The sequence below is a fragment of the Anopheles coustani genome, chromosome 3, assembly GCF_943734705.1.
Source record: "Anopheles coustani chromosome 3, idAnoCousDA_361_x.2, whole genome shotgun sequence".
NCBI lineage: Eukaryota > Metazoa > Arthropoda > Insecta > Diptera > Culicidae > Anopheles > Anopheles coustani.
Window position 1 is genome coordinate 83565832 of NC_071288.1, and position 25891 is coordinate 83591722.

Sequence of the window (25891 nt, forward strand, 5' to 3'; positions counted from 1 at the left end):
CCGTGCTTTCGTATCTGTAGTCCAGTTCTCCATTTCTTTTCAAGTAATCGCAAATGATCTTTACCGACTTTTCATCAACCAACATATTGTCTTCTAAATATTCTAACTTTCCTTTAAGATTTAAGGTTGAACTTTGTAATTTGACCATCAAAAGAGGGATTCGTTCTTCGATAGGAAGATGTTCCTGCAATTTACACTCTCGTTTGAAAATATCCTTACCAATTTCTTCATTACTACCCGTCGCATACCAAAAAACGCTCCTTCCCATCGAATTCAGTTGACTGAAGCAGTCGAAAGGATCTTTCTCTATCATATAAGTGAATATTTCCACTTTCTGTGCAACATTCCTACTGTCGCCAACGCAGTAGAAGAACGCATTCCTGTTTTCATCTTTTTCATTGATTTCCTTTGCATCAAAACCATGTTGTTCAATGAGACATTTCACCAAAGTTAACCAACCCTCCATGCAAGCGAAATGCAGAAGATTAATGCCCGTGCTTTCGTATCTGTAATTCAGTTCTCCATTTGTTTTCAAGTAATCGCAAATGATCTTTACCGACATTTTATCAACCAACATATTGTCTTCTAAATATCTTAACTTTCCCATAAGACTTAAGGTTGAACTTTGTAATTTGACCATCAAAACGGGGATTCGTTCTTCGATAGGAAGATGCTCCTGCAATTTACACTCTCGTTTGAAAAGATTCTTACGAATTTCTTCATTATTCGTCGCATACAAAAAGACGCTTCTACCCTTCGAATCCAGTTGACTGAAACAGTCGAAAGGATCTTTCTCTATCAAATAAGTGAATATTTCCACTTTCTTTGCAGCATTTTCACTGTTGCCAACGCAGTAGAAGAACGCATTCCTGTTTTCATCTTTTTCATTGATTTCCTTTGCATCAAAACCATGTTGTTCAATGAGACATTTCACCAAAGTTAACCAACCCTCCATGCAAGCGATATGCAGAAGACTCCTGCCCGATTTTTCGTATCTGTAGTCCAGTTCTCCATTTGTTTTCAAGTAATCGCAAATGATCTTTACCGACTTTTCATCAACCAACATATTGTCTTCTAAATATTCTAACTTTCCTTTAGGATTTAAGTTTGAACTTTGTAATTTGACCATCAAAACAGGGATTCGTTCTTCGATCGAAAGATGTTCCTGCAATTTACACTCTCGTTTGAAAATATCCTTACGAATCTCATTATTATACGTCGCATACCAAAATAAACTCCTTCCCATCGAATCCAGTTGACTGAAGCAGTAGAAAGGGTCTTTCTCTATCAAATAAGTGAATATTTCCACTTTCTTTGCAGCATTTTGACTGTTGCCAACGCAGTAGAAGAACGCGTTCCAGTTACCGTCTTTTTTATTGATTTCCTTTGCATCAAAACCATGTTGTTCAATGAGACATTTCGCCAAAGTTAACCAACTCTCCATGCAAGCGAAATGCAGAAGATTCCTGCCCGTTTCTTCGTCTCTGTAGTCCAGTTCTCTATTTGTTTTCAAGTAATCGCATATGATCTTTACCGACTTTTCATCTACCAACATATTGTCTTCTAAATATTCTAACTTTCCTTTAGGATTTAAGTTTGAACTTTGTAATTTGACCATCAAAACGGGGATTCGTTCTTCGATAGGAAGATGCTCCTGCAATGTACACTCTCTTTTAAATAGTTGTATGGAAATGTTGACATGATTTTTTAAGAAATAGTGAAATACACTGTTTCCATTCGAATCTAGTTGAGCAAAACAATCAAAAGATTCTCTTGCTAACATATAAAAGAAGAAATTCGACAATCCTTGTCCAGAATCTATGTGCGTCTCACTCGAAGCACAATAGAAGAATGCGTTCCAGTTAGCATCTTTTTCATTCATGTTGGTTATGTCAAACTCAAAATGCTCAATTAAACATTTTCCCAAAGCAAACCACTGATTCCGAATGGCGGTATGTAAAAGATTCCTACCCATTTCATCAGTGTATTGAAGTTCGTTGACTGCTTTTAGAGCCTCACAAATCGTTTTACATTTCATTGGAAAACCTAAATGTGTGAATTTAACATATTCTAACATATCCTTTGCATCGAAGTTCATTCTTTTCAATTGCTTGAACAAAAGAGAAAGAAGCTCTGAATTGAAATCTTCTAACTTCGTACGAAACTTTCTTTCAACAATGTATTCCGACATCGGGCGGTTGTTCTTGACTGCATAGTAAAAAACATTTTTATCCTTCAAATCTAGCTTATCAAAACATTCCATTGCATCTTTTTCCATCATATAAGTGCATATATTTTCTCTGTTGGCATATGTCGATTGACGCGATTTCTTGATTGATGCGTAATAAAAAAAAGCATTCCAGTTGTTTTCCAATTTGTTGATTTCCGTTGGTTTGAAATCATAATCTTTTACCAGACATTTCACGAAATTTAAATCACCGTATTTTGCCGCTAAATGTAACAGATTTCTACCTTCTTTATCAGTGCCCTTAGTGTCTACTGTTTTATTGAGAAGATAATGAAAAGAGTCTTGGCAAAACCATTCAATTTTACAGTTTGTAATAATGTGTGTTATGAAGTGATTGTTTACTGTGGTTTTTGTTTTAAGTAATAAATATTCAATTATTGATGTATGATCTATCAGCAATGCCTTTGAGAGCAAAAACTGTGTACCTATGTCAATACAGGTATCGTCGCTTGGTTCAAATGTTGTAGGAAAATATCTGTAAAGATCGCGTTGGGATAAAAACACCTTATTTGCTTGTTTTTTATTATATGGCGTTGTTTGCTTTTGTTCTTGTATCTCATTTTCTTCCAAACAAGTTATTTCGTGCCGAGAGCAGTAATTGTGGAAAAGAGATTTAAACTCCAGTTCATTACTTTGCATGTACAAAAGCAACATCAACAACTCTTTTTCAAAATTATCCATCACTGGCAATGGGAAGCTATGATCGATGATCATATACCGTAGAACGTTAATCGAACGACACTTGGCTGCCAATGCTATCATATTAGATGCGTTTGATTGTAAGAAATCAGATTTTTTCGATTTTTCTACCAGTATTTCAAACATTATTGAATCAGTCATGATGCAAAGGTCCAGAAGAGGTAATTCTTTTGTTTCGTTTTTCTTGTATATGATTTTAAATTGATGTTCTTGATCTTTGATTATATTTTTTAAAAAATCGTTCGGAATATGCAACTGCAAATTCAGTTGATTCTTATCAACCAAGTTTGCCACTAACTTATCAAAAAAAAGGTTCAAAGATTGCTTTGCGATTTCCTTCTGTGCAGAATTCAATGTATAATGCTTCTTCAAACATTTTGGAAGGTTCTTTTGAACAATATCTATTTAACATTTCAGGAGTATCGATAGAAGTTCCTTTATCTAATAATTTTATCAAGTTATTGAATGTTTCCAATGTTTGCTGGTTCACGCAATAGGCATAATCCATAGTAAACCACTCAAAATATGTATCTTTTGATCCTATGCTGCTTTGGTTGGGGTGATCTAATAAAAACTCAATAATATTTGGTGTTTTTTCACAATCTTTGAAAATTTGTGATCGATAGTTGAAAACTGCCAATTGCAATGGGGTTCTTCCCCATGGATCCTTTTTATTTATTGAATTTGGGGTTTCATTAAGAATGTGTTTTATTTTAGAATTTGAACAATCTAGAATTGCAGTATGAAGAAGAAGGTTTTTACAAATCATTCTATCCAAAAACTGCGTTATTTCTACTCTTTCATCTGCGTCATATACTTTGCGTTTCAAGAAGTCTTTCACAATCGCATCATTTGTATGACTATGGAACCAAAGAGACGCAAAGTATTCCGCAAACAATCGGTGGTTGAAGATCGGTGCGCCATTCACTATTCCTTCGATAAAACCAGATTTTTCTGATCCTTCATGAACATTTTCCATGCACTTGCGAGCCTTTTCTATTTGTGTATTTGATAGTAGCATCTTTATTGCATGTTCGTCAAAAACAGCATACAAAGCCAACAGTGTGTGGTTATTTACAAAGTCTTGTTTGAAGGCCTTTTCTCTTTCTCTCGCGGCAGGGGTTTTAGCTGAATTATAAGTTGAGCCTGTTTTCTCAATGTTGAAAATGTTCAGCTTCTTATCGACAACACTTTCCATCATTGTTAGAAGGTCAAAGGCTTTCTCACACTCATCAATAATTCGCTTTGAAATTGATTCTTCTTCCAAATTAATGTACTTTTCGAGCATAGGTATTATTAGCATAACTGCCATATTTAAGAATAGAGGGTTTGCAATCATGTTTTGCATAGATGTTTTTAATATTTTACAAACAATAAGACAAGTTTTTGTTTGTTTTTTACCGTCGAATGATGTGTACCCGCTAAAGTTATTCAACAACTGTCGATGTATATAAGTGATTTGATCGTTATCATCAAATTCCACTAAACGGTAGCAAGCACAACCCTTTAACCATTTCTCTATTTCGTTTCTCAAACCGTACGGTCGACTAGATAAATACAGCTTACAAATTCCGTCAAAATCTGTAAGAGTGAATAATAATTCACATACCAGAAGCTTGTAATCTGGTGCGATTTCGTCAAACCCGTCCATCAAAATTACGAGTTGTTTGTCGTTGGACTTGCGTTCAAATAATTTTAGTAACAATAACTCATTCGGCAACCAGTTTTTGACGAGGGATTCATTTAGTTTCACATAGCCATATGATAATTCAAGTGCATTCGCTAGTTTTTGGGCAGTTTTTCGCCTTTGTTCTGTTTCTGAATCAAATTTGTAGCCAGGTTGTACAGCTACATAAATAAGCTTAAATAGAATTTTGATTGCAGATAATTTGTTCCCAATGCAGAATTTACCCTCAGTTTTTAACTGTTCAAAGTCCGTGGAATATTCATACAGATTTATCTTAATAATCCACCACGAAGGACAGATCTCCTGTAAATAGTTTGCTAGCCAAGTGATGTAGAATGACTTCCCGGACCCAGCTTCATTAAAAATTACGTGCACCTTTAATTTGGAATTGTTTTTAGCACAATCAACGGAATTTAATTCAGTTTCTACAGAATTAGAATTAATATTTACTAGATTGAGTTCAGTTTTCTCCATGGCGTTTCTATCAACACCAGGTGGTTGTATGTCTAGTGTGTTGCCCTCCAAACGAGTACTATTGAACTCTATGTTACGATTCCAATTGGGTTCCAAAAATGTTTCAAAATCCAGTTTGTCTTCTGTCCCAAACATCGATAATAATTCTGACAGTGTCCCTCCATCTTCCTTCCTAGCATACCAAATGGCACGACTGGAAGGCTCATTTAATTCATTTTTGTTACTATTTTCCCATTTTCTATGAATGTATATGCCTTTAATTTTTTCGAAATTATTTTTGTTTATGTTATTCTTAATTCCTGCTCGATCAGAAAACTGTTGGACTTCCGAGACAAAATCGATGCTATCATTTTCAAGCAAAAGTTCATTTACCGAAATTTTGGTTCCAAAACAATGTGTGTTCTTTGGTTGATCGATTATTTTGCCTCGACTTTCGTGTGTAAGATCTCGAATACGAAGATATCGTTCAGTTTCTAAAACATCAAAGCTTTGATGGGTTATTATAATTTTTTTCAGAAATTCCGTTGATTTTCCCTTAGCCAACAATTTTGAAAACTTTTCTATTCCAGGGATCTGCTTGCAGTCAATCGCCAAAATAACTGGAAAGGGCACCTCAAAAAAGGTTTCTATTATGGTCTTTTCATGTTTTTCAACTTGTTCATCTGTCAAAACCAAATAATTCAGTTCAGATTTGAAGGATTGCAAAATTGCACGAACATGCGACGGAGCAATGTTGTATCTTTCAATTTCTTCTTTGAAATCATTATTTTCGTTATTTTGTTTCTCATATAACCACCGCTTGACGTTTTTGTATAATTTATTTTGGTGCAATATTTCCGGTTTACATTGGATTTCTAAGTTTTCGATTTTACTACAGTTAGAGTAAGATATACCATCCAACTGCAAAAATTGTAATAATGCCCTAAAATGCACAAAAAACTTAATAATATCTTGTTTTTCGAAAGGTTTGCTCGCTTTATCTGTCATCCACTCCAATAGCCACTTCGAAAGTTTATCGTAAGCTAACTCGGCTACAACAGATGGTTGAATATGATAAGGTAACAGTGTAAAATTGGCATTTTTGAGCATATTAATAATGACTTCAGGTAGTATTTTCTCGTTCGCTGTATTGCAAGCAACAATGAATGATGTGAAAAATGTTTCCATATGAAACACTTCCGTTTTGATTGGTAGATTGGGTTTCGTTTCCTTTTGTTGAGAAGTAGTTTTTTTTTCTTTTGTCAACTTAATGCCCTTTGCATTAATATCTGACCAAATATCTTGCGAGGGACCAAGCAGTCCCTGATACTCCTTTTCGAATTCTATTCTAAAATTTTCAGCGTCAGGTGCATCGGAAAACTTTTCGTTAACTTCGTAAATATTCGTCTTAATATTCCGTGCAATTTGGGATGCAATCCTGTTTTGTATAAAATCACGGTACCGATTAAAAAGAGAAATACGAAAATCAACAGTAAGTTGTTTAAAAATGTATTCAGCTAATTGCTTTGCAAGCTGCTTAAAATCTGAACCTTCATCCAAGAGTTTAAAATTTTGGAATCTATAAAGGTCACTTTTTAGTGAATCAAAAAAAGAAGCAAAAATATTTACGTCAAATGAACTACGGTTAACTACTTCCATTAATTTAGTATCTTCTTCATCTAGTCGTGCGTTTGTACAAAGAACAAGCTCAGTTGGTGTCGAATCGTCCAAATGTTGGTGCAAAAAGGAATTGAAGTACTCACTCAGCGAAAATGGCCCACTCGGGGATTCAAAGTCCTTCAAAGTGATGGTCGCGGGATCATCTACTTTATGCTTAGCTTGGATGCAAAGGCGGTGCGGCGATTGATTACCCTTTTTAAAACGGAAAACGATGTCATCAAATTTTCCGCCTGTGGGATCCTCGCTGGTGATGGAGAACTCAAACTTATCGTCGGCTTTCATTTCTTTCGCTGCGTGGCACAGCAACAGTATCAGGAGCTTTTGCTGGTAGGTTATGCCGTGAAGAAATTTTGTCAATCCATGATGTTGCCCAGGCGTCTCTGTATCCGAAGTTTTTGTACGTTTTGCTGGAAATTTGCTGGGTCCGCTGTCTGTACTCTTTCTTTTTACCTTATTTCCTGTATCCTGAAAGTTGGATGCCATTGTTGGATTGCTTGATATATTTAGCAGTACGCTATCGGTATCAGAGGCTACACCACACATCGAATCTCGCATTGACGCATCAATTGTTTCTGCGGATAATTCATGCACAACTTCATTCGAATCGATTGTCAACGACGCCATTTCAAACTCGAACTTCTTGGAGTTTTTCATATGTTGATCTGGTTGATTGTTGCTGCCGCGATTAAGCGTTTCATGAACCGCATCGTTCAAATTATTCAGTTTTCGTATTTTGGGCGATGAAGCCCCTTTGTCATCAGGGTTGCATTTAATTTTCTCCATTTGCTGTGTTTGAAAAAAACTTTGAAATCTGAAATAATACAAAAAGTCTTGGCTTAGCAGCGGAATTAGCTAGATGTCGCAGAAATTTGATGATTATTTTCATAAAACGACCGGAGATATATTCAATATCATCAGAGGTCAAAAAGAAATCAATTCGGTTTTAATACAAAGCACAACTGTTCAAAGAACTTCGGGGGACTTCAAACCTTAAATTTTCTTCCGAGGGTCGTCATCGGCCCAACAAACACGCCCGCGCCCAAAACTCGCAGTCTGATTTTGTGTCACCCTACTATCATTTTTGAATGAACTCAGGCCTATCCTCGTGGATCAGAGCGAGACGCAGCGACTGACTTATGCTCCGTCGCATTCGCGCTGAAGCGCCGACATTTTTCAACGCGCTCTTGAGTGAAACTTTGCATGAAGAATGAAACAAAGCGACGGATGGAAAGCATAAACCGTTACAGTTTGAACGGAAAGCTTATTTATGAACTTTGGAAGGCACCGGCGCTGCCACCAACGCGATCATTGTAGTGATGTGCAATCAGTGACGTATTGAATTGATGCTCATCATTTTTTTTTTCACACCTCATTTTATCATAAATTTCTCGGTGGTATGGAAAAAATAGTCATGTATCAATATGGCACAAGTAAATTGAGTTGGTAAGCTAGTAGGTGAGCATCAAGTGTAGTGGAAATTTTGATCACTGAAAATGCCTACGATAGGTTTTAGAAAAATCGTCATACACAACATGACTCAGGGCAAAAGTGTCCGAGAAATTAATGAATTAACGAATATAAATTGGTCAACAGTGCATGATATTATTAAGATATACAAAGCTTACCGTAGAGTTCAAAATAAAACTAATAATAGAGAAAAAATATGTAAAACACAGTTCCTCTCCGAGACTCGTTGCGATCGGACGCACTTTTACCAAAACAGAGTGTTAAAAAAAAAAAAGTGCAAAAGCAAGCCACATCATGGCTGCTTCGAGAAGCACCCTGCGGGTGGATTTCTCGAAGCTCCCCAAAAGGCCGTCCTTGATGGAGGCCACAACCCTCGCCATGACCAAGCTGGGTCTAAGCAGCTCTTCAATCGTTTCAATCGAACGACGAAAGCCGGCATCCCACTTCCTTCACATCCGAGTGAAGGACCAGAGCCTTGCTCTAAGAACCGTCGAGGAGAACGACGGCAAGCATTCTCTCGAATGCGACGGGAAGAAATTCCCGATCCCGATCGTAATGGTCGACAATTCCGTGGTCATCAAAATCCACGACCTGTCCGAGGACATCACGGACAGATGCATTACGGATTTCTTTGCTCGCTACGGAGAAGTCCGGTCAATCCGAGCCGGAGTATGGGCGAAGCCATACCCGTGTGCCGGAATCCCTGACGGATACCGCTACGTCACAGCGGTCTTGTCTAAGCCGGTGCCGTCATACGTCTCGATTGGAGGGGAAGAGACGCTGGTAACATACCGGGGACAGCAGCAAACGTGTCGAACATGCCGTCTTGCTGCACACCATGGGATGACCTGCACCCAAGGCAGGAAACTGGTGGCTCAGAAGACGAGCGTCAACGAGAGGCTGTCGTATGCCTCAGCGGTGCAGAATGGCACCGAAAACCCTGCTCCAGCAACAGTCCCCCGGGCGAGCACACAAACCGTCCGTGCACCGACCGACCCGGTGAGCACACCGACCGTTCCGGCAAGCACAATGCTCATCCCATCGAGCACACCGATCATCCCGGCGCCCGCATCGACCGTCCCGGAGAGCGCACCGGCCGTCCGCGCACCGACAGTCCCGACGAGCACATCGACCGTCGCGGCGAGCACATCGACCGTCGCGGCGAGCGCACCGGCCGGTGCTTCGAGCCTGACAATAGGCGCACCAGCAACGATCATCCCGATGCAGGCCACTAGTGTTGCGGCTAGTACACGGACCGTCCCGGCAGTAGCATCTTTCATCCGGGCAAGTGCGTTGACCATACCGGCAGCATCGACCAGCACCAAGATGGACAACGCCGGACTTCAGGTGGACGCCGATGCCTCATCGACGTTCAAAGCCCCTCGTGTCCCTTCACCTTCCGCTACACCTTCATCCCTTTCCTGGCAAACAGTGGCAGGTAAGAGAAAGACGGACGAACAGACGGACAGCGACGTGTCGTGCAAGTCTGGGGAGGAACCGATCAAGCGTAAGCCAGGTCGTCCTCCCAAAAAGACCAATGCCACGGCAGCGAAACCGACTGGGGTAATGGAAGTGGACGCACAGTAGTTTGGTGGAAATGGATGAGTTGATGACATCAGTGACGATCGCATCGATAAACATCAATGCGATATTCAATTCCACCAAACTAGATGCACTACGAACTTTCATACGCACTCTTGACACAGACATAATCTTCCTACAAGAAGTTTCTGTCAAAGACTTAGTGCTCCCTGGGTACAATGTTGTAACAAACATTGACCACACAAGGAGAGGTACAGCGATCGCCTTGCGGGTGAACCTAAAATTTTCTCACGTCGAGCGTAGCTTGGACTCACGACTAATCTGCGTCCGGCTTGAGAATTCTTCCACGCTATGCAACATTTACGCTCCTTCGGGAAGTCAAAACAGAGCTGAGCGGGAACTCTTTTTCAACCGCTCGTTGGCGTACTACCTGCGGAATGCACCGGGACCGGTCATCCTTGCAGGGGATTTCAACTGCGTGCTGAAGTCCAAGGACGCCACGGGTATGGGGAATACGAGTCTCACTTTGCAAAACTTTGTTGACAGTATGCAGTTGTGTGACAGCTGGGAGGCTCTCAAAGGAAACTTTGTAGAGTTCTCTCACATCACACGTGGTTCGGGCTCTCGCATCGATCGCTGCTACGTCTCTAAGGACATGAAGGATCAACTGCGTGCAACAGACATGCACGTATTGTCTTTCTCGGACCATAAGGCGCTCACGGTGCCTGCCTTCCAAACATACCTCGCATGCGGCAAAATGGATACTGGCAACTTCGGCCACATATCTTGACAGCCGAAAACATGGAGGAGTTTAGATGTAAGTGGAACTATTGGACAAAACAGCGAAGGAGCTTTGGCTCCTGGATGGAATGGTGGATTCATTTCGCCAAACCAAAAATAAAATCGTTCTTCCGATGGAAAACGAATGAAAAATACTCCATGTTCCGCTTGCAGCATAACATTATCTATGCGAAGTTAGAGTCCTCATACGGTCGGTATCTTTCCAATCCGATCGAGTTGGTCAATATCAACCGTATAAAAGGAGAAATGCTACTCCTTCAGAGGCGTTTCTCCGAGGACTTTACAAGGATTAACGAAACAAGGGTGTGTGGGGAAAACCTCTCCACCTTTCAGCTTGAGAAACGAAGGCGGGAGCGCACCGTGATCACCAGACTTACGTGTGACAACAACGTTGTTTTGGACTCTCCAAAACAACTGGCAGACTATATACATACGTACTACAGGGAGTTATACACCGACGAGACAACAAACGTTGACGATACTTTCGCCTGTCATCGTGTAATCCCCGAAGATTGCGAAATCAACAACGATTGCATGGATGAGATCACCTACGGTGATGTCCTTCATGCAATTGAAAAATCGAAACCTCGAAAGTCTCCTGGGCCGGATGGAATTCCGATTGAATTTTATCAGCGAACGTTTGGGATAATTTGGAGAGAAATCATATTGATTCTCAACGATGCTCTCAGATTTTTCTGATCCTTCATGAACATTTTCCATGCACTTGCGAGCCTTTTCTATTTGTGTATTTGATAGTAGCATCTTTATTGCATGTTCGTCAAAAACAGCATACAAAGCCAACAGTGTGTGGTTATTTACAAAGTCTTGTTTGAAGGCCTTTTCTCTTTCTCTCGCGGCAGGGGTTTTAGCTGAATTATAAGTTGAGCCTGTTTTCTCAATGTTGAAAATGTTCAGCTTCTTATCGACAACACTTTCCATCATTGTTAGAAGGTCAAAGGCTTTCTCACACTCATCAATAATTCGCTTTGAAATTGATTCTTCTTCCAAATTAATGTACTTTTCGAGCATAGGTATTATTAGCATAACTGCCATATTTAAGAATAGAGGGTTTGCAATCATGTTTTGCATAGATGTTTTTAATATTTTACAAACAATAAGACAAGTTTTTGTTTGTTTTTTACCGTCGAATGATGTGTACCCGCTAAAGTTATTCAACAACTGTCGATGTATATAAGTGATTTGATCGTTATCATCAAATTCCACTAAACGGTAGCAAGCACAACCCTTTAACCATTTCTCTATTTCGTTTCTCAAACCGTACGGTCGACTAGATAAATACAGCTTACAAATTCCGTCAAAATCTGTAAGAGTGAATAATAATTCACATACCAGAAGCTTGTAATCTGGTGCGATTTCGTCAAACCCGTCCATCAAAATTACGAGTTGTTTGTCGTTGGACTTGCGTTCAAATAATTTTAGTAACAATAACTCATTCGGCAACCAGTTTTTGACGAGGGATTCATTTAGTTTCACATAGCCATATGATAATTCAAGTGCATTCGCTAGTTTTTGGGCAGTTTTTCGCCTTTGTTCTGTTTCTGAATCAAATTTGTAGCCAGGTTGTACAGCTACATAAATAAGCTTAAATAGAATTTTGATTGCAGATAATTTGTTCCCAATGCAGAATTTACCCTCAGTTTTTAACTGTTCAAAGTCCGTGGAATATTCATACAGATTTATCTTAATAATCCACCACGAAGGACAGATCTCCTGTAAATAGTTTGCTAGCCAAGTGATGTAGAATGACTTCCCGGACCCAGCTTCATTAAAAATTACGTGCACCTTTAATTTGGAATTGTTTTTAGCACAATCAACGGAATTTAATTCAGTTTCTACAGAATTAGAATTAATATTTACTAGATTGAGTTCAGTTTTCTCCATGGCGTTTCTATCAACACCAGGTGGTTGTATGTCTAGTGTGTTGCCCTCCAAACGAGTACTATTGAACTCTATGTTACGATTCCAATTGGGTTCCAAAAATGTTTCAAAATCCAGTTTGTCTTCTGTCCCAAACATCGATAATAATTCTGACAGTGTCCCTCCATCTTCCTTCCTAGCATACCAAATGGCACGACTGGAAGGCTCATTTAATTCATTTTTGTTACTATTTTCCCATTTTCTATGAATGTATATGCCTTTAATTTTTTCGAAATTATTTTTGTTTATGTTATTCTTAATTCCTGCTCGATCAGAAAACTGTTGGACTTCCGAGACAAAATCGATGCTATCATTTTCAAGCAAAAGTTCATTTACCGAAATTTTGGTTCCAAAACAATGTGTGTTCTTTGGTTGATCGATTATTTTGCCTCGACTTTCGTGTGTAAGATCTCGAATACGAAGATATCGTTCAGTTTCTAAAACATCAAAGCTTTGATGGGTTATTATAATTTTTTTCAGAAATTCCGTTGATTTTCCCTTAGCCAACAATTTTGAAAACTTTTCTATTCCAGGGATCTGCTTGCAGTCAATCGCCAAAATAACTGGAAAGGGCACCTCAAAAAAGGTTTCTATTATGGTCTTTTCATGTTTTTCAACTTGTTCATCTGTCAAAACCAAATAATTCAGTTCAGATTTGAAGGATTGCAAAATTGCACGAACATGCGACGGAGCAATGTTGTATCTTTCAATTTCTTCTTTGAAATCATTATTTTCGTTATTTTGTTTCTCATATAACCACCGCTTGACGTTTTTGTATAATTTATTTTGGTGCAATATTTCCGGTTTACATTGGATTTCTAAGTTTTCGATTTTACTACAGTTAGAGTAAGATATACCATCCAACTGCAAAAATTGTAATAATGCCCTAAAATGCACAAAAAACTTAATAATATCTTGTTTTTCGAAAGGTTTGCTCGCTTTATCTGTCATCCACTCCAATAGCCACTTCGAAAGTTTATCGTAAGCTAACTCGGCTACAACAGATGGTTGAATATGATAAGGTAACAGTGTAAAATTGGCATTTTTGAGCATATTAATAATGACTTCAGGTAGTATTTTCTCGTTCGCTGTATTGCAAGCAACAATGAATGATGTGAAAAATGTTTCCATATGAAACTCTTCCGTTTTGATTGGTAGATTGGGTTTCGTTTCCTTTTGTTGAGAAGTAGTTTTTTTTTCTTTTGTCAACTTAATGCCCTTTGCATTAATATCTGACCAAATATCTTGCGAGGGACCAAGCAGTCCCTGATACTCCTTTTCGAATTCTATTCTAAAATTTTCAGCGTCAGGTGCATCGGAAAACTTTTCGTTAACTTCGTAAATATTCGTCTTAATATTCCGTGCAATTTGGGATGCAATCCTGTTTTGTATAAAATCACGGTACCGATTAAAAAGAGAAATACGAAAATCAACAGTAAGTTGTTTAAAAATGTATTCAGCTAATTGCTTTGCAAGCTGCTTAAAATCTGAACCTTCATCCAAGAGTTTAAAATTTTGGAATCTATAAAGGTCACTTTTTAGTGAATCAAAAAAAGAAGCAAAAATATTTACGTCAAATGAACTACGGTTAACTACTTCCATTAATTTAGTATCTTCTTCATCTAGTCGTGCGTTTGTACAAAGAACAAGCTCAGTTGGTGTCGAATCGTCCAAATGTTGGTGCAAAAAGGAATTGAAGTACTCACTCAGCGAAAATGGCCCACTCGGGGATTCAAAGTCCTTCAAAGTGATGGTCGCGGGATCATCTACTTTATGCTTAGCTTGGATGCAAAGGCGGTGCGGCGATTGATTACCCTTTTTAAAACGGAAAACGATGTCATCAAATTTTCCGCCTGTGGGATCCTCGCTGGTGATGGAGAACTCAAACTTATCGTCGGCTTTCATTTCTTTCGCTGCGTGGCACAGCAACAGTATCAGGAGCTTTTGCTGGTAGGTTATGCCGTGAAGAAATTTTGTCAATCCATGATGTTGCCCAGGCGTCTCTGTATCCGAAGTTTTTGTACGTTTTGCTGGAAATTTGCTGGGTCCGCTGTCTGTACTCTTTCTTTTTACCTTATTTCCTGTATCCTGAAAGTTGGATGCCATTGTTGGATTGCTTGATATATTTAGCAGTACGCTATCGGTATCAGAGGCTACACCACACATCGAATCTCGCATTGACGCATCAATTGTTTCTGCGGAAGATTCATGCACAACTTCATTCGAATCGATTGTCAACGACGCCATTTCAAACTCGAACTTCTTGGAGTTTTTCATATGTTGATCTGGTTGATTGTTGCTGCCGCGATTAAGCGTTTCATGAACCGCATCGTTCAAATTATTCAGTTTTCGTATTTTGGGCGATGAAGCCCCTTTGTCATCAGGGTTGCATTTAATTTTCTCCATTTGCTGTGTTTGAAAAAAACTTTGAAATCTGAAATAATACAAAAAGTCTTGGCTTAGCAGCGGAATTAGCTAGATGTCGCAGAAATTTGATGATTATTTTCATAAAACGACCGGAGATATATTCAATATCATCAGAGGTCAAAAAGAAATCAATTCGGTTTTAATACAAAGCACAACTGTTCAAAGAACTTCGGGGGACTTCAAACCTTAAATTTTCTTCCGAGGGTCGTCATCGGCCCAACAAACACGCCCGCGCCCAAAACTCGCAGTCTGATTTTGTGTCACCCTACTATCATTTTTGAATGAACTCAGGCCTATCCTCGTGGATCAGAGCGAGACGCAGCGACTGACTTATGCTCCGTCGCATTCGCGCTGAAGCGCCGACATTTTTCAACGCGCTCTTGAGTGAAACTTTGCATGAAGAATGAAACAAAGCGACGGATGGAAAGCATAAACCGTTACAGTTTGAACGGAAAGCTTATTTATGAACTTTGGAAGGCACCGGCGCTGCCACCAACGCGATCATTGTAGTGATGTGCAATCAGTGACGTATTGAATTGATGCTCGTCATTTTTTTTTTCACACCTCATTTTATCATAAATTTCTCGGTGGTATGGAAAAAATAGTCATGTATCAATATGGCACAAGTAAATTGAGTTGGTAAGCTAGTAGGTGAGCATCAAGTGTAGTGGAAATTTTGATCACTGAAAATGCCTACGATAGGTTTTAGAAAAATCGTCATACACAACATGACTCAGGGCAAAAGTGTCCGAGAAATTAATGAATTAACGAATATAAATTGGTCAACAGTGCATGATATTATTAAGATATACAAAGCTTACCGTAGAGTTCAAAATAAAACTAATAATAGAGAAAAAATATGTAAAACACAGTTCCTCTCCGAGACTCGTTGCGATCGGACGCACTTTTACCAAAACAGAGTGTTAAAAAAAAAAAAGTGCAAAAGCAAGCCACATCATGGCTGCTTCGAGAAGCACCCTGCGGGTGGATTTCTCGAAGCTCCCCAAAAGGCCGTCCTTGATGGAGGCCACAACCCTCGCCATGACCAAGCTGGGTCTAAGCAGCTCTTCAATCGTTTCAATCGAACGACGAAAGCCGGCATCCCACTTCCTTCACATCCGAGTGAAGGACCAGAGCCTTGCTCTAAGAACCGTCGAGGAGAACGACGGCAAGCATTCTCTCGAATGCGACGGGAAGAAATTCCCGATCCCGATCGTAATGGTCGACAATTCCGTGGTCATCAAAATCCACGACCTGTCCGAGGACATCACGGACAGATGCATTACGGATTTCTTTGCTCGCTACGGAGAAGTCCGGTCAATCCGAGCCGGAGTATGGGCGAAGCCATACCCGTGTGCCGGAATCCCTGACGGATACCGCTACGTCACAGCGGTCTTGTCTAAGCCGGTGCCGTCATACGTCTCGATTGGAGGGGAAGAGACGCTGGTAACATACCGGGGACAGCAGCAAACGTGTCGAACATGCCGTCTTGCTGCACACCATGGGATGACCTGCACCCAAGGCAGGAAACTGGTGGCTCAGAAGACGAGCGTCAACGAGAGGCTGTCGTATGCCTCAGCGGTGCAGAATGGCACCGAAAACCCTGCTCCAGCAACAGTCCCCCGGGCGAGCACACAAACCGTCCGTGCAACGACCGACCCGGTGAGCACACCGACCGTTCCGGCAAGCACAATGCTCATCCCATCGAGCACACCGATCATCCCGGCGCCCGCATCGACCGTCCCGGAGAGCGCACCGGCCGTCCGCGCACCGACAGTCCCGACGAGCACATCGACCGTCGCGGCGAGCACATCGACCGTCGCGGCGAGCGCACCGGCCGGTGCTTCGAGCCTGACAATAGGCGCACCAGCAACGATCATCCCGATGCAGGCCACTAGTGTTGCGGCTAGTACACGGACCGTCCCGGCAGTAGCATCTTTCATCCGGGCAAGTGCGTTGACCATACCGGCAGCATCGACCAGCACCAAGATGGACAACGCCGGACTTCAGGTGGACGCCGATGCCTCATCGACGTTCAAAGCCCCTCGTGTCCCTTCACCTTCCGCTACACCTTCATCCCTTTCCTGGCAAACAGTGGCAGGTAAGAGAAAGACGGACGAACAGACGGACAGCGACGTGTCGTGCAAGTCTGGGGAGGAACCGATCAAGCGTAAGCCAGGTCGTCCTCCCAAAAAGACCAATGCCACGGCAGCGAAACCGACTGGGGTAATGGAAGTGGACGCACAGTAGTTTGGTGGAAATGGATGAGTTGATGACATCAGTGACGATCGCATCGATAAACATCAATGCGATATTCAATTCCACCAAACTAGATGCACTACGAACTTTCATACGCACTCTTGACACAGACATAATCTTCCTACAAGAAGTTTCTGTCAAAGACTTAGTGCTCCCTGGGTACAATGTTGTAACAAACATTGACCACACAAGGAGAGGTACAGCGATCGCCTTGCGGGTGAACCTAAAATTTTCTCACGTCGAGCGTAGCTTGGACTCACGACTAATCTGCGTCCGGCTTGAGAATTCTTCCACGCTATGCAACATTTACGCTCCTTCGGGAAGTCAAAACAGAGCTGAGCGGGAACTCTTTTTCAACCGCTCGTTGGCGTACTACCTGCGGAATGCACCGGGACCGGTCATCCTTGCAGGGGATTTCAACTGCGTGCTGAAGTCCAAGGACGCCACGGGTATGGGGAATACGAGTCTCACTTTGCAAAACTTTGTTGACAGTATGCAGTTGTGTGACAGCTGGGAGGCTCTCAAAGGAAACTTTGTAGAGTTCTCTCACATCACACGTGGTTTGGGCTCTCGCATCGATCGCTGCTACGTCTCTAAGGACATGAAGGATCAACTGCGTGCAACAGACATGCACGTATTGTCTTTCTCGGACCATAAGGCGCTCACGGTGCCTGCCTTCCAAACATACCTCGCATGCGGCAAAATGAATACTGGCAACTTCGGCCACATATCTTGACAGCCGAAAACATGGAGGAGTTTAGATGTAAGTGGAACTATTGGACAAAACAGCGAAGGAGCTTTGGCTCCTGGATGGAATGGTGGATTCATTTCGCCAAACCAAAAATAAAATCGTTCTTCCGATGGAAAACGAATGAAAAATACTCCATGTTCCGCTTGCAGCATAACATTCTCTATGCGAAGTTAGAGTCCTCATACGGTCGGTATCTTTCCAATCCGATCGAGTTGGTCAATATCAACCGTATAAAAGGAGAAATGCTACTCCTTCAGAGGCGTTTCTCCGAGGACTTTACAAGGATTAACGAAACAAGGGTGTGTGGGGAAAACCTCTCCACCTTTCAGCTTGAGAAACGAAGGCGGGAGCGCACCGTGATCACCAGACTTACGTGTGACAACAACGTTGTTTTGGACTCTCCAAAACAACTGGCAGACTATATACATACGTACTACAGGGAGTTATACACCGACGAGACAACAAACGTTGACGATACTTTCGCCTGTCATCGTGTAATCCCCGAAGATTGCGAAATCAACAACGATTGCATGGATGAGATCACCTACGGTGATGTCCTTCATGCAATTGAAAAATCGAAACCTCGAAAGTCTCCTGGGCCGGATGGAATTCCGATTGAATTTTATCAGCGAACGTTTGGGATAATTTGGAGAGAAATCATATTGATTCTCAACGATGCTCTCAACGGTCGTTTCCCGGCGGCCTTTGTCGATGGGGTCATAGTGCTTGCGAGGAAAAGGGGAGATGGGTGCACACTATCTTCGTACCGTCCGATCTCTCTGCTTAACACTGACTACAAGCTGCTTTCCAGAATTCTGAAGCAGCGGCTCGAGAAGATTATTGCTAGGTGGCAAATCATTTCACCGTCGCAGAAGTGTAGCAATAAACCCTGCAATATCTTCCAAGCTGTGCTCTCTGTTAAGGAGAGAATATTCGAACTCAAACGGAAGAAGAAGTGTGCAAAACTCGTCTCTTTCGATCTCTCGCAGGCGTTTGACCGTGTTGACAGGGGCTTCCTGTTTGGAACGATGGATTCGTTAGGGTTTAATCCCGCACTAGTGCGGCTTTTGAGGAAAATTGGTGAGCAATCTTCGTCCCGTGTCATTGTAAATGGATCCCTATCACCTGCCTTTCCCATCCAACGTTCCGTGCGACAAGGAGATCCCTTGTCAATGCACCTGTTCATCCTCTACCTTCACCCCCTCATCAAGAGACTCGAAGATATATGCTGCGATCAGGACGACCTGATCAACGCGTATGCTGACGACGTCTCCGTGGTGAGTACTTCCCCTTCCACAATCGAGCGGGTGAGAGCAGCAATTGAGGCCTTTGGAGTCACTTCTGGAGCGAGGTTAAACGTCCTTAAAACCACGGCTCTGGACATCGGAATGGTGACAACCGAGAACAGAATCAACCTGCCATGGCTGCACACCGTAGAACGGCTCCGTTTACTTGGAATTCTGTTCTCTAACAGTATCCGGGAAACAGCGGGCCACAATTGGGATACTGTTATCAATCACTTTCGTCAGTTGGTATGGCTGCACAGGGTGAGAGATCTAAACCTGCTGCAAAAGGTAACGCTGCTCAACTCATTCTTGCTCCCTAAGCTATGGTTTGTTGCGTCAGTCTGTGGCCCTCGCGCAATGGACATAGCCAAGGTGACAAGTTTGATCGGGTCTCTCCTCTGGAACGGATCTGGGGGTATACGTGTCTCGCTCCAGCAGCTGGCCCTGCCACGAGACCGTGGTGGCTTAAACCTACACATCCCAGCCGTGATGACAGCAGCCCTACTCACAAACCGCTATGTTGCAGAACATCAGAGCCTCTCATTTGGAGCCCAACACATCTTGTGTGCGGGAAACCCCCCAGATATTACATTGATACCGTCTACGTATCCGTGCCTTCGCAGTGTTGTCCAGCAACTGGCGTACACTCCATGTACGGTAAAAACACAGCTATCCACCAAGGCCCTCCGCAGGTTGCAAGTGAACAGACTACCCCCAGCCAAGATTCAGTCCCATCCGAAGGCAACCTGGAAAAAGGTGTGGAACAACATCCACCGAAGCAAACTAACAGCGGAGCAAAGATCCACCTTATATTTGCTTGCGAATGGCAAGATCCCGCACGGAGAGCTGCTTATGCGTATGGGACGCACGCCTTCGGCTTCCTGCATGTTCTGTGTTGAGTGTGACACCCTGGAACACATGTTCACCTCCTGCACTCGCGTTATTGCCGCCTGGGACCTGCTGCAGCAGTGCATCAGGAATGAAGCTCCAGGGTGTCAGTCGTCCTTCGAGTGTCTCCGATTCCCAGTGCTTGGGAATATAAGCATTGCGCAGCGGAAGGTTGTCCTTCGTTTGTTTGCAAACTACATCATCCACATCATTGGAAACAATGATGCTGCGATCGATGTAAATGTCCTTAAGTGTGCACTGTATTTGTGATTATAGAGTATAAGAAAGTTTTGTTTGTACACCTTATCTATTTATAAAATAAATAGTTTATATTTTACAAAAAAAAACTAGCGATCAAGACGGACGGGACGTTATTAGACAACTTCGATCAAACCCATTTACAAGTGCTGTTGAGCTTCGAAAAAGAATGCGTGACATGCGTGGATTGATGATTGATGAGGATGACATTTTGATGATTTAACTGTACGGCGTTTTCTAAGAAAACCCCATTTGTTCGGAAGAATGGCTGAAAAACAACTAATCACATCCGAAAAAAACGTTAACTACGGCTTGATTTCGCAAAATACTGCATGGATAAAGATGCAGAATTCTGATCCAAGGTATCACTCAAAACTTCTCAAACAACCATGTTGTAGCTAGATTTAATTATTTTGACAGGTTTTGTTTAGAAACGAAACAAAAATCAACCTTTATGCATCAGATGACTGCCAATATGTAAGGAGGAAAGCTGGTGAATCTTACGATGAAAAGTTCACCATAAAGACTGCGAATCAAGAAGAGTGGACCCATAATGATTTGGGGTTGTTTGGCTGCCCAGGGGTTAGGAAAACTGCATGTCATTCGAGGAAACATGGATGCAATTTATTACATCAACATTCTTAACGAAAATGTGCATACGAGTGTTGAAGAACTAGGCATCACGAACAATTTTGGATTTTATCTGGACAACGATCTTAACATACAGCTTTTATGACGAAGATCTGGTTGCTCTACAACTGTCCATTTGTTTTCTTAACCCCCCACAGTCTGCAGACTTAAATGTAATTAAACATGTTTGACATTCGTGAATGAAAAATGTTGCTAAACATTAGCCGTCCAACTTATCAATATTGAAATCATTAGTGAAAGAAGAATTGGAAAAAATTGACCAAAAAATTTGTCTAAAGTTAGTTGAAAGTGTACCCAAAAGATTACAAGCAGTAATAATTGCCAATGGTAATGCTACCAAAGATTAAAACAATGATTTCTGTGTGATGTGTAAGGTGTCCGACTTTTAGTGCCTGGCTCGTATTCAAGCCTTTTTTCATTCGTGTCCCATTATTTCCGCAGTTGGAGTTTTTTTGTTTCTTTTTTTTTTGTATATGCAGTTTCGTGTCGCTACCTGCTTCGAAGAAGAAGATAACTTAACTCAAAGTAAAAAGATTGTTCAATTTTCAAGTGCCCGACTTTGAATGGCTGGTACTGTACATGACAGCAGCAGAAAATTGGAATTAGAAATTATGGTAGCCATGAAGCATAAAAGTTGAACCATGGAAACGCATGACGATTTTTATACAAACCTGTGTCTGGTGATTATAGCCGCACTTTACTACGGTCTTGATGTGCGTTCCGCCAACTGTCCACTATATTTCGCCACGCTGACGAGAGGATGCTTCACGGAAAATTACTTCGAAATGCACGTTCTTTTGGCAACTAGTTTCATAACGTAATCCTAATTTTCGAGACGAGTCCTCTTTTTGCGTGTCACGTGGTATTTCACTTGGTGACTACACTTTGTGTTTGTTTCATCTAAATTTCACTTCAAGTTATAGTTGTAGCATGTGTTATTTGTTCTAGCTCTTCTATTAGCTCCTCAAAAATGAAGGGAACATTAGTCGCACATGCGGTTCCACAAGTATTTTCTTGACATCACTACGGACCGCTACAGGGTGTGGCTCTCGCACACATACGCACCATTAAACGGTCGTTGCTGCTTGCTCGATCAAACTTAGCGCTGTTATTTTCGTTTTTTCTCTTTATTCCACGATCGTATAAAGCACTCGTTGTTTGAAACTGTACAGCAACACTTTTATACCACTTTTCGTGAAAAATTTAACCAATTACAACCGAATTAATCCATCGACGGGTAGTGCACGTACGGCGGAATACTTAACAGTTGCGTTGCAAGACGTTGTGCTGTTGATTTGACGATGGCTTCGTTTATATATAACAGAAACTGAACCTAATTTTTTACCACGCTCACGTATTGACACGCAATTTTTTTTCTTTTTTCCCTTTTCGCGCTGATTATGTAGATATCTTATCACTTTCTACGCCTTTGTGTGTATAGTTGGGCTTCAGTTTTCTCAGAAATTTAATCAAACTGATAACCTTAAGGAGGTGTCAGTGCTCTGATACGTTAGATCAGGGGTCGGCAAAGTCCAGCCCTCGGCCCAAATCCGGCCTGCCAACTGATTTTAACCGGCCGGGTTATATGTTGAATGTTGAACATACATACAACCGAAAATAAGTATTAAAAGAAAATGCTTGAAAAAATTCAAGGTTAAAATTTTAAATATTAACATTTGCATTATTTTTTTTTAAATTGTTTTTAAATTACCGGGGCCTCATTTACTCTTTTACCAATTGTTATCTTTTAAAATTTGGGTAAAAGAGTAAATGAGGCCCGGGCTAGATTCTCCTCTTCCTGCTAGTTCACATTAAGCGCCTGAAGCTATGCAAAGCGCGACACATGCATTCGTTTCGAATTTTTGAACGCTAACGGTTCGCTTAAAAGAACATAACGGTTTAAACTAATCATCCAGTGGAGGTTTAATGCGGGTCAATATACTTTTACATGTTAAGTTACTAGTAAGTAAACTATACCACACACAGCATGAAACAATGAGTTTAGCCGAAGAAATGATTTGGAAACGGCGGCGCGCCTGCAGCGAGCGAAGCGAGCGGACTGCGCTAGGTCTACCGAAAAAGAGAGTTTGTTATAGTTTTAAGAAATAAGGGGGGCCCGTGGGCCCCCCTCATACCGCACCCCTAGGTTGATTGCGTAGCCGAAATTAACGGTACACACTACGGTTCAAATACTCGTAGGTTGAATTTAACGAATTAATGTATCACCAATTGCATACATTCAGTTTAAACGTCCACAAGAGGTGTAGCCACGATCGAAAACATGGCGGCCGGGGCCTCATTTACTCTTTTACCAAAATTTGTTTATGTAAATTTACTATTTAGAAAGTTGATACTCCATTTAAAAGGATACTATTTGGCAAACATTACATCATCGTTTAACCGTCACCCGTTCAACCAAACCTACATACGTAGACGTTCAACCGGACTACCCGGGTAGTCCATACATTTTGTATGGGAGACTCCGTTTTCCTGTACTTAAGACTTAATAACTTTTTTTCTAGACGTCGGATCGATTTGAAATTTTTAGTGAAGATACTTGAAGGTGTTTCTCAAAATATTGTATAACATTTATAATTTTAAAAATTCATTAACTATGTTAATTTGAGGTTCCAAAAAATTTCACCCTTCACATCTATGACCCAAACCTGTGTAGCTTCAACATTTTATATAGGAGTTTGCATTTTCTGTATTTCAGTATACATATCTTTGATCATTGAAGCTGAATTACTTGAAATTTTCAGAAAATTATTCAATTTTTTTTCCAAAAGTGTTTTAGAAATGTTCAATGTTCAAGTAGGATTGTTTCATTCGAAAACACGAATTCGATAACTTAAATATTTATGCCTTACGTTTAGGTATAAAAATCTTAATCTAATATTAAATACAAGTATGCTTCACATCATTTTGTTCAGAAAATGTACGCCACAAACACGTATATTAATCCGCTTCTAATCGCCTATGTGTATGATTCAAAGTACAACAAAAGCTGAGTAAAAGTGAGCGTTATGGAAAAACTCAATCCTTAGAATAGATAAAACCGAACAGACTTATAGAAGAATTACTAGGAACAGCATTTCTGACGAAAATAGAATTAAATAACGGACAAAACTCTGTTCCCAGTTGAAGCATGAAGATAGCATGAAGCGACTGTGAGTTTATTAATTTTTACGATATTTTATGCAATTTTCCAAAAAATTTAAAGTAGTTAAGTATCTACGAGCAAATACATTAGTACTAAAATACAGAAAAAGCAATCTTCTATGTCAAATATATGAACTACACAGATAAATGGTTGTAAATGTGTATGGTGAAATTTTTTGGAACCTCAAATTAACATACTTAATGAATTTTTAAAATTATAAATAATATACAATATTTTTGAAAACACTCTCAAGTACCTTCACTGAAAATTTCAAATCGATCCGACGTCTAGATAAAAAGTTATTAAGTCTTAAGTACAGGAAAACGGAGTCTCCCATACAAAATGTATGGACTACCCGGGTAGTCCGGTTGAACGTTTGAGGGGTATCAACCGAAAAACGCAAATAAAAATTATTTAAATTCCTTGGAAAAATTTGTTTCTTTAGCAAAACGATAGAAAATGAGTTTTTCTAGGCATTCTAAAAATTTCATGCCGATACGTCAATCCAATCAAAAGTTAGAACAAAGCAAAACTCCAAAAACTACCCGGGTAGGCGGTTGAACGGGTGACGGTTAACGTATCTGGCCCGCGCTTTCGGTTTCATTTTATTCATCTGCCCCTTTTAAGGAAATGTATGCCGAACCCTGCGTTAGATTATAACGGATGGCCGTACCCGATTTTATGCAACAACGTCTGATGTTTGATAAAATATCGTGAGGCAAGACACTCACACCAGCCTAAGAACAAATTGTTATACCTCACAACCACTCGCTACAATGGTCCGGCAGACAACATTCACGTAAAGCTCAATATTGCTATTTTCATCATTTAAGAGTACTAGGACCGGTGTACATGGCGCAGTGGAATCGCCAGTACATACCATGCAAAAGACGAGGGGTGGAATTTGGAGTGTGGCACCTCCTGGTATTACGAACGCTTGACCACCGATCGCAATAATATACCGCCGGATACCTAATCCTATTAAGGGACGTTGTGCCACTTAAGAAAACTATAAGGCATTTCATGGATAAATGAAGTTCAACACGTCCCTAAGCTGCGAAAATTCATGAATGTGTCAAACTGTTTCACGCATGAAGTTCGATGAGTCATGACAAACGAATTCTCTTTAACGTTCAAACAAGACTATACTTGTATCTCTTGTTTATTCGTTCTAGAAACTTGAAAAATTTTACCTGAAGATTCACGAATTGGCAGAAAACTACACTACAGTACACTGCAGTACACATGTATGTTTATTCACAAAGTCATACCGGCCTTGTCGAGGGATTGATTGCCGCTGCAGAATGCTATATTCTTATTTTACATTTACATGGTTGCCGTGCTGAGGCAGTGTTTTTTCATCGTTAGTGACGCATGAATTTTGTCGAATCATACCAAACGTGTTCTCCGTTACCGTTCGAACAAGATTGCACATGTTCCCACTTGTTTCTTCAACTACACGTAAATTCAATTTAAAAAACAATATACCTGAAAAAACTCCGAGTTACATTAAATAGAATCAGAGATGAATTAGTTGGGTCTTTTAGTTTTCGCAGTATGTTCGAAGCGAAGAATAATAGTATTGTCTCGCGAAATGTGATCAAATCTTCCGTGAAGCTCCCACCAAAGCTCCGATCCTGTTTTAGAATTTTGAAACTATGCGGTCTTCTTCTTCTTCTTCTTCTTCTTCTTC

At 40.8% G+C, this 25891-nt stretch overlaps 2 protein-coding genes across 2 annotated transcripts; one reads left to right on the forward strand and one right to left on the reverse strand.

The window, feature by feature from the left end:
• Nucleotides 1–1743: 1743 nt before the first annotated feature.
• LOC131267911 (uncharacterized) lies at nt 1744–14921 on the reverse strand. The gene is made up of 8 exons (XM_058270781.1): nt 14576–14921; nt 12796–12952; nt 9212–9422; nt 4859–5009; nt 4484–4759; nt 3548–4252; nt 2414–2529; nt 1744–1776 (listed from the first exon to the last, which is right to left on the reverse strand). The coding sequence occupies exons 1-8, from the start codon at nt 14919–14921 to the stop codon at nt 1744–1746; spliced, it is 1995 nt and encodes a 664-aa protein (XP_058126764.1).
• Nucleotides 14922–15899: 978 nt separating this feature from the next.
• On the forward strand, nt 15900–17192 carry LOC131267927 (mucin-5AC-like). Its single transcript, XM_058270782.1, has one exon. It carries the CDS (start codon nt 15900–15902, stop codon nt 17190–17192), a length of 1293 nt encoding a protein of 430 aa, XP_058126765.1.
• The last annotated feature ends 8699 nt before the right edge of the window (nt 17193–25891 follow it).